Source organism: Peromyscus maniculatus, chromosome 1, assembly GCF_049852395.1.
Source record: "Peromyscus maniculatus bairdii isolate BWxNUB_F1_BW_parent chromosome 1, HU_Pman_BW_mat_3.1, whole genome shotgun sequence".
In the NCBI taxonomy this organism is placed as follows: Eukaryota; Metazoa; Chordata; class Mammalia; order Rodentia; family Cricetidae; genus Peromyscus; species Peromyscus maniculatus.
The window spans coordinates 32,704,689-32,717,086 of NC_134852.1; the positions used below are offsets into that span (position 1 = coordinate 32,704,689).

Below are 12,398 nucleotides of genomic sequence, written 5' to 3' on the forward strand. Positions count from 1 at the left end.
CAGGTTCTTCAAAGGCTGAGGCAGGAGGACCAAAAGCTCAGGTAAGCTGGGGCTACAAGAGTGAATTCAAGACAAGCGTAAGCAACTTGGTGAGAAGTTGTCTCCAAAATACAAAAAACTTGGCTGGTGATATAGCTCAGTGGTAGAGCCCCTGTTTAGAATCACCCAGTGAGGGGCTGGGGGTGTGGCTTAGTGGTAGAGCTCCTGCCTAGAATCCCCTGGTGAGGGGCTGGGAGTGTGGCTCAGTGGTAGAGCCCCTGCCTAGAATCCCCAGTGAGGGGCTGGGGTGTGGCTCAGTGGTAGAGCCCCTGCCTAGAATCCCCAGTGAGGGGCTGGGGTGTGGCTCAGTGGTAGTGTCCCTCCCTAGAATCCCCCAGGGAAGGTAAGTAGTACTCCTGCTTAGCATGCACAAATCCCTAGGTTCTATATTTAGCTTTGCAAAAATAAATAACAAGTCAGGGAGAGAGATTTGATGATGTTATGCTGCCTTTTTTTTTTTTTTTTTTTTTTTTTTTTTAAAGTACTGGGCCATAGATCAGAAAATGCAGGAGGCTTCTAAAAGCTAGAAAAGATAAGTAAAGGGGTGTTTGGGGGTCTGCAGGAGGCAGGCCCACTAATGACTTTTAGCCCCATCAGAACTATGGCGTGGACCACATGGCAACCATTGCTGCTTGAAGTTCCAGCATTTCGACAATGTGGACCACACGTCTCCAGCATCTTTTAACTTTCATGTTTAATGATTCTCACTATTAATGCCTTTCCCTTTGGGAAATTCTGTGTGGGCTTTGGTAAAGGATAAAAATGTGTACAATGGTAGCCTCTTTGAACAAAATAATTCTTTGGAAAAAAAATCCCCACAACCGAGGAACCCGGAATTCCAATGTGCCCTCCTAATTACACCAAGATCAGGAAAGTTAGAGATTTACTAGACACACCTGATCCCAAGGAGGAAATGCCTACGATTCAGATCCAGAGCTGAGGCCATTAAGGGCAAGAGTTCAGTTAATAAATACAGAGAAATCAGAATGACACTGTATAATGGGGAAAGAGTAGGACATCAGGACCTTGCCTTTGGGGAGAGTAATGAGAGGAACAGGACCATGAGTAAGACTAAGAAACTGTAATATAGTGTCTGCTCCCCAGAAGAAGTCCTTTTCCACAGGTCAGACACTTGGATAAGGGTCTCCATTCCCGCAGGGGCTTGAGGAAAGTTCCTGCTTGATAAAGCAGTCATTCTCCTTATCTCTAGCAAGAGGAACTTGTGGTCCTTACAGTAACATATGACTGGTGCCCAGTGTCAAGGGCAATGCCAGCTTCCTCGACCCGTGACCTCAGGCCACCCCGCAGCTCACACGCCCCTTGTCTCCTGGTTAATCCTATGTGCAACTATAGAGAATAAAAGGTGGAGTCTTTTTTCAATTAAACGCTGCTGGCGGCGATCCCGATTCACCCTCAGATCGTGTCCACCTCCACCCTGCAACCCTGTACATCCTCTTTGGGACCTGAACCCCCGCCAAAGCAGGTGTCCAGCAAATCTAGTGTGGGTTTCTGATGTCCAGAACTGAACGACAGTACATTTATGCCATTTTAAACCACTAAATTGGTGGTGATCTTTGTCGCAGACATAGGCATGAACACAGAGGTACTGTCTGAATTTCTGTTTTTCCAGTGCTGGGTATTAAATGCAGGGCCTTGAGCATCCGAGGCAAGTGTTCTATACCAGGCTATGTTCCTAGCCCTTTTCTCAGTATGTAGCCAAGGATGGCCTTGGACGGATCCGCCTGCCTGTGTCGCCCAGTGCTGAGAACACAGGTGTATACCACCAGGTCCTATGTACGCACTGATGGGGACTGAAGTCAGATCTTCTCACAGGCTAAGCAAGCACTTTGTTGCCAACTGAGCAATGTCCCCAGCCTCTCCCATGCCTTGGTTGCTTGGTTGTTTATTGTTATTATTTGTGTGTGTGTGTGCATGTGTGATATGGATTATGTGCACACCACAGTGCACGTGTGGAGGACAGAGGAGAATCCTGCCATTGATTCTCTCTTTCCACCTTCCTGCGGCTTCTGGTATTGAACTCAGTCGGGCAGGCTTACACCACAAGCATTTGTACCCACTGGGCCATCTCTTCAGCCTTCTAGTTAAATTGGTGAGCTCTAGGTTCAGTGAGAGATCCTGCCTCAAAAAATAAAGTGGAGCACAACACAGAACGACACTCAGTGCCAACTTCTGGCCTACACACCCTCTTGCACACACAACTGCATGTATGTATATGTGCCCACACAGTACTCCACATCCATCATACACACACACACACACACACACACACACACACACACACACAAAATCACATATATGGATGCACCTGCATTTGCATGAACACACACACAATAAAATAAACAAATAAATAAAAAAAGAAATAAAAATTTAAAATAATGTGGGCCAGGCATCATGGGCTGTAGCTGGCATGAGCTTCCTGGTGCATGTTCCAGGGGGAAATGAATCTTATCCAGGATAGTGGGTCCCCACAAGACTTCAAGAACTCTAAATCTCTGTAATGACCAGGGCAATGTCACAGACAGCAAGAGGGGCACCCCTCCTGCCATGGCAGCAGACTGCTCACTTTTCTGTACTTTTCAGCATAGACTCACTGACGCCCAAGTCATGCTCCCCCACCCCCACCCCACCCCCGCCCAGGTGCTTAGGATGAACCTAGGCCCTTGTACATGCTAGCTGAGTACTCCCAGTAAGCTGTGGCCCCAATCCTTGGTATTTTTTTGACACTGTCTTGTTAGTAGCCCATGGTGACCTTGAACCTGATATTTAAGCTCAGGCTGCTCTCAAATTCACAATTCCCCTTCTCCAGCCATCTTCAAATGCTTATAAATGTGACAGGCCTTTCCGTCTTATTTTTCAGATGAGGGAGACTGAGGCAAGGAGAGGGGACATCCATACCCAAGGCCATAGAGACAGTGGGCTACTTCGTTGAGGTTCGCCTCTTAATTGCAGCCATGGAAGGAAAGAGGAACTTGCCAGGGACAGCACAGCAGCCCCTATCCCCAGAACAAAGGCCTCCCAGTCCTGACCGTGTAGACACATAGAGGCTCACCAGACTCCGCTGACACAGCGCGTGGACAGCGCCCGGGGCATGATCTCCGAGCCCTGCTGCATGAAGCCACCCACGGGGAACCAGAGGCTGTTGCCCAGCGTGTACTGGTTCTCCAGGATATGGGGACGCGCCCGAAGGCATGGGTGCGGATTGTACCACTCGTAAGGGCTCAGCCTGTGGAGAGACGGGTGGGTGGGTGAGGCTGAGGCGCAGAAAAGAAGAGGTAGGAGGTGAAGCCACTGTGTCAGAAGAGACCAGAAGGGGCGGGGAAAGAGAGTGACGGACACGGGCAGGAAAGTGGGGAGGTGGGGGGGGGCAGAGAGCAGAGGTGCTAACACACCACAGGAGTAGACACTGCAGTAGAGAGAGAAGCAGATAGAGAGGGAAGGAGAGAGGCCCGGTAGAGATGCACCAGAGCCCAAGTCAGATCCCCAAGGGCAAAGAGAGAAACAGACAGGAAGGCAGGGTATAGGGCACCCATGGCCCCACACTGTTGGGTGTGGGTGGCCTGTGGGCTGGGCTCCTGCCTGTCCCCACCCCTCCTTCCCCGGGAGCAGGTGGCCCACTCACCTGGCAGCCAGGAACAGGACACAGCTGACAGCCAGGTAGGCAAGAAGCATGAAGAGCCACACAGCAGGGGAGAAGGGGTCCAGGAAGGAGAAATAGCCAGGCTTGCGGCCCTAGGTGGAAGAAAGCCCAGTGAGAGCAGCTACCCCCCCACCCCACCCCCACTCCCCACCCCACCACAGACTGTGTGCTCAGCCCCTGCACCCTCCAGGAACTCAGAAGCCCAACCAGACCATCAACCCCAGGTCTACTTAAGCCCATCCCTAGCCACGATGCTAGGGCACACCCCCCACCTCCCCCCACCTCCCCGAACACACAGGGAAATGTACCATGTGCACTCTGTAGAGGATGCTGATCCCCAGGGTCATGAAGGGCTTGGAGAAGTCGATGACTTTCTCCCGCTCAGCGGTGATGGTGAAGGCTGCCACAGCCAGGTCTGCCTTCTGCTGGAGGGGAAGCAGGTGGGGCAGAGGGAGGGGGACACGAGACAGGGGTGGGCAGTTAGACACCCGCAGCCACTGCCGGGAGTTAGAGCTGAGGCTGGACCCAGCTCTGTCCCAGCCCCTCTGGCCCGCCCGCTCCTGACAACGCTATGTCAAGTCCATTGCAGGGGCCCGGCTTTTGTTTTGTCAAGAGAGAGTCCCATTTTGCTCAGGCTAGCCTTGGACTCATTGTATAGCTAAGGCTAGCACTGAACTCCTCTTCCTCCCTTTGCCTCCTAAATGCTAGCATTACAGGCTGACAGCCTTAGTATTATTATTATTGTTATTTGTTTTGTTGTTGTTGTTTTTCCAAGACAGAGTTTCTCTGTGTTCTCAGCCTAGTTGTCCTGGAACTTGCTCTGTAGACCAGGCTGGCCTCAAACTTTTAGTAATCTACCTGCCTCTGCCTCCCCAGTGTTGGGATTAAAGGTGTGTGCCACTATGCATAGCTAACAGCCTTATTTTTAAAACCCACCACTCACTGCTGTCCACCCTGCATCCTCAAGTCATGAGGAAGCAGGAGTCTAGTGTCCAGGCACCGGGTCACTGGCTTGCTCTGGGACCTTGGTTTCAATAGATGGCCTTCATTATTCATACCAGAATGGGTAGAGGTGTTTTGCTTTGTTTGTTTTTGGTGTGTATGAATGTGTGTCCATATGTTCATGTGTGTGTGTGTGTGTGTGTGTGTGTAGGGGTGTGTGTCATATGCCCATGTGAAGGCCAGAAGTCCAGATTGGGCGTCTTCCTTGGCTGCTCTCCACTTGACTTTTTGAGGCAGGGTCTCTCACTGAACCTGGAGCTCCGTGGTTCAGCCTGGCAGCCTGGCGAGTGATTGCGAGCCAGGAGCCCTCCTGGCGCTGGCTGCTTCCCGGGCACTGCTGACATGCTGGCCTTGTAAGTGTTCCTGGGATCTGAACTCAGGCCCTCATGCCTGTGTGAAGAGCACTTTACCCAGCGGGCCATCTCCTCAGTCCCTGGATAGGACTTCCTCCTGATGGTCTCTCTCTCTCTCCCACAGCTCTCCGGTCACAGCTAGTTCCATTTACAGACGGGGGAGGGAGTCTCAGAGAGGCAGAGGCAGCAGCTGGGGACCGTGAAGTGGGTGTAAGCATGAGTCTTCCGCTCCCGCGGGCACCAGTGCTCTAGACAAGTGTCTGAAGGACACACAGGGCCAGGGTCAGCTCAGCTGCAATGACCTTGGTGGAGAGGGGGTGCTGGGGGACAGGCCTGAGGTGCTGAAGCATGGAGAGAAAGGTGTAGGCTGGGCTGTCCTGATCTGCAGGGAACCCCTTTCTGAGTGAATTCAGTGATCCTACAGGATCGCCTCACTTTGGGGACATTAGTCAGCTGTTAGCCGAGGGCTGGCACAGAACAGGGAAGAGCCTGCATTTCATAACGGACGTGCGCGCGCACGCGCGCGCGCGCGCGCGCACACACACACACACACACACACACGCACGCACGCACGCACGCACGCACGCACGCACGCACGCATGCACTGCATGTGCACACACTGGCCAGCCATTCCTACAGCACAGTGGGCCCCACACACTAGGCGTGTGCTGAGACACTGGCCAGCAGTGACACACACTGCTTATGTGACCACAGACACATGTAATGGGGACACGCACTGACATCTCTCAGGGGCCCAGTAAGTTCCATGTGCCATTCAACACTCACAGCTGAGAAACAGAGCAGGTAGGGTGGGTTCGGGGAATGTAGAGCCTTGGTCCTGCCCATCCCCTCCCCTCCCCCGACTGCCGTATGACCTCAAGCAGGGGTGTTCATGTGTCTAGACCTTGGTTTACCGTTCTGCAAAGGGAAGTTAGGTTCATAGGGATACAGTTCCCAGATGTACCCTTCCCTATATTTCTATTTCATTCCCTGCAGTATCAGGGGCTGGGATACAAGGGACCCCCAAAACCAAATCTGGGAAGAGAGCTGGTCCTAGGGGCTGAGGCTGAGAACACAAGAGGCGACAGCAACCAAAGCAGAAAGGAAGTGGGCTGCAGCAGGTACAGCCCCTAGGAAGGCTGGGACTGGGGAGACAGAGTTCAGGGCCCTGGAGAGTCTGTCAAGGAGGGAGGACGCAAGCCAGGACCCCCGAGCCAGATCATGACCCTGTGCAAGTGAGAGTTGGCCCAAAACCAAAGAGTTGAGAACAGGTGACAGGTAATCCAAGGCTAGGAAAAGACGCCACAGGCCCAGAGGACAGCCATACGAATAAAAACAGGCCCGGCAGTAGTGGCCCATGCCTTTAATCCCAGTACTCGGGAAGCAGAAGCAGGCGGATCTCTGAGTTCTAGGTCACCCTGGTCTACAGAGTGAGTTCCAGGACAGCCAGGGCTACACAGAGAAACCCTGTCTAAAAAATAAAACAAAACAAAAAACCAACCAAACAAAAAGAATAAAAACAAAATTTAACATCAGCAATGGACAGACAGCTCAGGGACTGGGTTAAATCTCTGGAACCCACGTGGAAAAGTTGGACACGGTGGAATTCATTTGTGACTATATCAGGGAGGCGGAGACAGGTGGATCCCTGGGACTCACTGGTCAGCCAGATTAGTGGAAGCAGTGAGTCCAGGCCAGTGAGATTCCTATCTCAAATGATGCAGATAATATTTCTGAGGATGACACCCAAGGTTGTTCTGTGGCATACACAGGCACACACACACATACATACCACCCTCCACACATCATACATACATACACACACACACCACACTCACATACCACACACACCATACATACACACACACACATACACACCACACTCACATACCACACACACACACACACACACACATACACCACACCACACTCACATACCACACACACCATACACACACACACACACACCACACCACAATCACATACCACACACACCATACACACACACACACACACACACCACACCACAATCACATACCACACACACCATACATACACACACACACACCACACACCACACCACAATCACATAACACACACACACACACACACACACACACACACACACACACACACACACACACACAGATAGCGTGTGGTGATGCCCAACTTTAATCCCAGCCCTTGCAATGGTGGGGCAGAGGCAGGGGGATCTCTCAAGGCTAGCCTGGTCTACACAGTGAGTTCCAGACTAGCCAGGGATACACAGTGAGATCCCATTATAAAACAACAACAACAATAATAAATAACTCAAGAACAAAAGGCAGAAACAAATGAACCTAACTAAGGTCAGGGAAAGAGCCGATAGGCCCCAGTGAAATACAGGGCCAGGGAGAGAGAAGGCAGATTGCAAAGACAACTCCCTTCTCAGTGTGTGGAAGACACGACACAGACCGATGATGAACCAGAGCTGAGAGACACAGCGCAGGTTCAACAAGGAACGCAGGGTGAGTGACGAGTAGTCTAATACAGCGGGAGACAGCTCAGCCCCGAGGCAAACCAGAGGAGGCGGTGTGTGGCTGTGTGGACAGGGATTCCCGGGGCTTAAGAGTAGACAGCGTTCATCCCCTTTCTTCTAAACTGGTCATATTTATGAATAAGAGGTGAATTGGTGTGGGAACCGTCACAACTAACTCAGGAATCCTCTCTCTCTCTCTCTCTCTCTCTCTCTCTCTCTCTCTCTCTCTCTCTCTCTCTCTCTCTCTCTCTCTTTCTCGTGTGTGTGTGTGTGTGTGTGTGTGTGCCCACAACAGTCCTTCTAGGGTGGCTCAGGACCCTAGTGCAGACAGATGGAAGCACTGGCCTTTCAGACATACCCCAGGGCTCTGTGGTCCTTATGCACACTGTTTGGGGATCCCTCCCTCCTCCCCAGAAAGCCTGTAGGGTTCCCCTTTGCTCTCTGCCCATCTCTTGTGGCCCAGCAGCCTCTTTGTAGGCCTGCCTCAGGCCCCACACCTGCAGCGTCTCTCCCTCTGATCTGCTCAGGAATCCTCCTACGTCTGTCCACTCCTCCCTGTCTGTCCTCTCCTTCACCCAGGTCTGTGCTTCCCAGTGCTTTCCTGGCAGCCACACTTGCCTCCTCAGCACCCTGTCATCTCTCACGAAGTCCACACCCACTCCCTACATATAAGCCAAAAGGATGGTCTCCTGTTCAAAACACATCATGAGACCGGAGGGATGGCTCAGTGGTTAAGAGCATGGGCTACTCTTCCAGAGGACCAGGGTTCAATCCCCAGGACCTACATGGTGGCTTATAACTGTCTGTAACTCTAGTTCCAGGGGATCCAGTGCCCTCTGCTGACCTCTGTGGACACCAGGCATCCATGTGGTACACATATTTGCATGCAGGCAAAAATACTCATACACATGAAATAAATCTTAAAAACAAACAAATATACCCAATGGCTTCCCACATCACTAGGTGGCCTTGGAGAGCTAGCCTCCCGCCTTGCCGGCATCCTTGCATGCACGATCCTCTACCCATATTGTTTCAGCCACTGTGGCCTGCTTTTTGTTCTACAACTCTGCAGACTCATTCCCTCCTGCAGGGCCTCCCCAGCTCCTCCTTACCACCAGCACCCGACAACAAAACTCAAGGTCAAGGAGGGAAAAGACCACTTTCAGCAGCAACTAAACTCCTCAGTGTCGAGGAGTCAGGCCTCCTAGAGCACCCTCTAGAGCCCACCTCACCTCTGTGCCAGGGCCCTCTTTTCTCACATCACCCATCGCCTATTGTAGTCTCCTCAGTGTCTGTGGAGCAATGGACTAGGTGTGGTGGCGCACGCCTTTGATCCAGAACCTCAGGAGGCAGAGGGAGGCGGATCTCTATGAGTGTAAGGTCACCATGGTCTGCATATGGAGTTGCAGGCCAACCAAGGCTATACAGTAAAACCTTGTCTTTTTTTTTAAGGGTGGGATGATCCCAGCCATTCCTCCAAAGCCCCCCAGATAGCACAAACATCCCTTGACCTCAGTAACTTAAATTACCAAGTTTGTTCACCTCCGTGCCTCTATTACTAAACCGCAGACCCTTCGAAGGCAGGGCCCTGTCATCTGTCCATGGCAACTGCACAGGAGGCCAGTTCAGCACAGGAGCTGATGTAGCTCATGTCCCCTAATCCTTTCCTGAAGCCTGGAACATCACTGCAGTCTCCTGGGTCTCCAAGTCGCCTTTTCTCCTCTGTACCACACTGGGACCCCACTACAGTCCGTTCTGGGGTTCCCCCGGAGCGGCATGTTTGGTCCCCAGAGTAGCTCTATGCAGAGGGGCCTTCATACCCACGTGTGAAGAAATGGAGGGAGTGGACAATTTGATCTAGTAGATTCTGGTATTTGGAACCACTTGCCCTCTGATGGGGCTTTTCCTGTCGGCTGTTCCCACCCTCCACAGCTGAAGTCAGTCCCAGGTCTACTCTGTGCTTGCAGGGAGCGCAGCATATGAGTGACTGACTTTGTTTTAAAGGTTTATTTTTATTTTACATGTATGAGCATTTGCCTGAATGTGTGTGTGTGTGTGTGTGTGTGTGTGTGTGTGTGTGTGTGTGTGTGTGTGTGTACCACAGAGGTCAAAAGAGGGCACTGGATTCCCCGGAACTAGAGTTACAGACAGCTATGAGTCACCATGTGGGTGCTTGGGAGCTGAACCCAGGTCCTCTGCCAAAGTAGCCAGGACTCTTAAGCCCAGAGCTGTCTCTCCAGCTCAAGTCCTTGAACTTCTGGGAAACCTGCAGCAGCCTCACCCTCTTCTCTGCTCCCAGCAATGCTCTGAATCCTGTCTTCCTGATCCCTCCCAGATAGAAGCCTGGACATCAGTCCCCACACGTCTGTCCCCTTCACCCTGGCTGTATCCACACTCGATCCTCCCGACTCTGCCCCTAAACACCTGACGAATGGGCATCATTCTCCTCTGCCTCTGATGCTGGCTCCTGCTCAGGCCTCGGGAAAGCTCACTTCTGTCTCCCAGACTAAGGGACCCCAAGCTACAACCATCACACCACCCCCCTGCTTAAATGCCAAAATAACACTCATTCTTCAACTACTGGCCAGCATTCCCAGCCTGCTTTTAAAGCCCTGAACAAATCTCTCTTCTGCCCCTAAGACCTTTCTTCAAAATTCTCCCATGAGGCTTTGCCCACCTGCCTTCACCTGCGTGAGTCCCCCTCCTGTCTCACCCTCTACCCCCACATTGCAACCGCCTGCCAATTCTGCTCATTTATCCATCCATCTGTATGACAAATCTTTAAATAAGATAAACAAACGGCGTGGGGAGAGGTAGGGTAATGGAACACACATGACGTGGGGGCAGAAAGGACTATTGGAAGCAGAAGGACACAAGGGCAGGACGAAAGGATTGACAAGAGGAGACAAGGGGAGGATCGGTAAAAATAAACACTATAATGAAACCCATTGCTTTAACTGATAACAAAGTAACAGAAGAAATGATGGAGGGTCACCCGAATGCCCCAAAGCCCTTGTGACTGCCCCTCTGATATGTCCAAGCCCATGCTCTAGATGCCTACAACCCACATTGTTTCTCCAAATGCTCCACCAGGCTCCTCCGGTAGGGGGAGCTAGAGGGAGGCTTCAAGAACGCCGAAAGAGGGAAGGCTTGCTCTGCCAGCTTCCACCCACAGAGGGCACTGGAGGAAGGCTTGCTCCAGCCTCCCTCCAGATCTCCCTTCCTAGCCTGCGCAGCAGTGGCTCCCTTGTTCTTTCCCAACAACATCTGCAGAGCTGGCTTTGCCCAAAGCCAGCCTCCAGGGGGCCAAGCTGCAGCTCCTTGGAGCTTCTCACAAATAGCTCCAGCTTTTCCTTTTGCTGTCAGAACTAGGGATGTGGCCACTTTCTGCACGGCACAGGAGAGCAAGGGTGGCTCCGGCCAAGCCTAGCTCAGGTGCCTTCGCAAACCAAGCTCAGCTGGAACACGGCCCCTTGTTTACATACTGTCCGACTGCAATTCTGTTTGACAGAAATGTTGAATGCTTATGACCAAATGGCCTGAAAGCCAAAAATATTTCCTGTGTGGCTCTTTACTGGGAGGTCCCTCACTCCTGCCTTGGAAGTCTCTTATTCTCTCACTTAGCAAGTCAACGACTTGGTGAGGGTCTGACGGAGGCAGAAATGACCTACAAATCCCCATGGAAGCTCAGCCCTCACAGTCCTTAGGGGCATGATGATGTCCTGTGTGGCCCTCAGGGAGTGTCTCAAAGGACAAGTCAACATGGAGGACATAGGTTTGCCTCCACAAGTGCCCACTGGCACCTGCTACAGCTCCAAATAGCATCTTACATGCCACCAGCACTCTGCCAGTTTCTGGACCTGCTGCCTGCCGGGCTCAGGGGACTGACCAGCCTGCACGCTGCCTTGAGTCTGCTGCACAGCCAGCCTCACTCCAAATGCAAAGCTGGATGGGTCCTTTGGTAGACAGGCAGATGGAGGTCACACGAAGTCACACTATCTAATGTGGTACAAGTTGCCACAAACACCCAAACACCTGGCAAATGTCAACAGCACCAAGCAAACAGGGTCCCCTCCCCCAGGGTCCAAGTCTGGTTCTGTGGGACTCTGAGCTCTGAGGTGACTCCCTCAGTCTTACAGGCAGGAGCTGTTGCCGTGTGTGTGTGTGTGTGTGTGTGTGTGTGTGTGTGTGTGTGTGTGTGTGTGTGTCTGTGTGTGTGTCTGTGTGTGTGTGTGTACATGCCATGGCACTCATGTGTGATCAGAGGACAATTTGCAGGAGTCATCTCTCTTTCTACCACCTGGATTCTGAAGACTGAACTCCTCATCACCACCACCACCATCATCATCAACATCATCACCTCTTCCTCACTGAGCCATCTTGCTGGCCCCCCTTTACTCTCTACTCTGGGACCGAGTTCTTGCAATCCTCTTGCCTTAGCCACAGGAGTGCTGGGATTCCAGCAGCCCTGCCATGCCTGGCTAGCTAGCAAGCCTTTCTGGGGCTGGGGAGATGCCTCAGTGGGTAAAGTGTTTGCTGTGTAAGCATGGGGACCTGAGTTCAGCTTCCCAGCACCCACATAAAAGCTGGACATGGAGAGGCGCATCCCCTGTAACCTCAATACACTTGGGGGAAGAGGACACAGGGGTGAATTCATGGAGCTCACTGGCCAGCCAGTCTAGCTGGGCAAGTTCAGTGAAGACTCTCAAAAAATAAGATGGAGGACTGGAGAGATGGCTCATTGGTTAAGAGGACCCAGGTTCAATTCCCAGCACTCACATGACAGTTCCAAAGCCCTCTTCTGACTTCCCTGGGCACCAAGCACACG

General features: G+C 52.1%; 1 protein-coding gene across 3 annotated transcripts in view; it reads right to left on the reverse strand.

Annotated features, from left to right (window-relative positions):
• The window catches only part of Grik5 (glutamate ionotropic receptor kainate type subunit 5), a 63,275-nt gene that overhangs the window by 12,533 nt on the left and 38,344 nt on the right, over positions 1 to 12,398 (reverse strand). For 2 of the 3 annotated variants that reach the window (XM_042267488.2, XM_042267502.2), the window contains 3 exons: positions 4,006 to 4,122; positions 3,680 to 3,789; positions 3,110 to 3,283 (listed from right to left, as the gene is read on the reverse strand). In XM_042267488.2, the coding sequence (XP_042123422.1) occupies positions 3,110 to 3,283; positions 3,680 to 3,789; positions 4,006 to 4,122 (401 nt within the window). The remainder of the gene's footprint in view (positions 1 to 3,109; positions 3,284 to 3,679; positions 3,790 to 4,005; positions 4,123 to 12,398) is intronic. The other variant, XM_006988082.4, reaches the window with a different exon arrangement.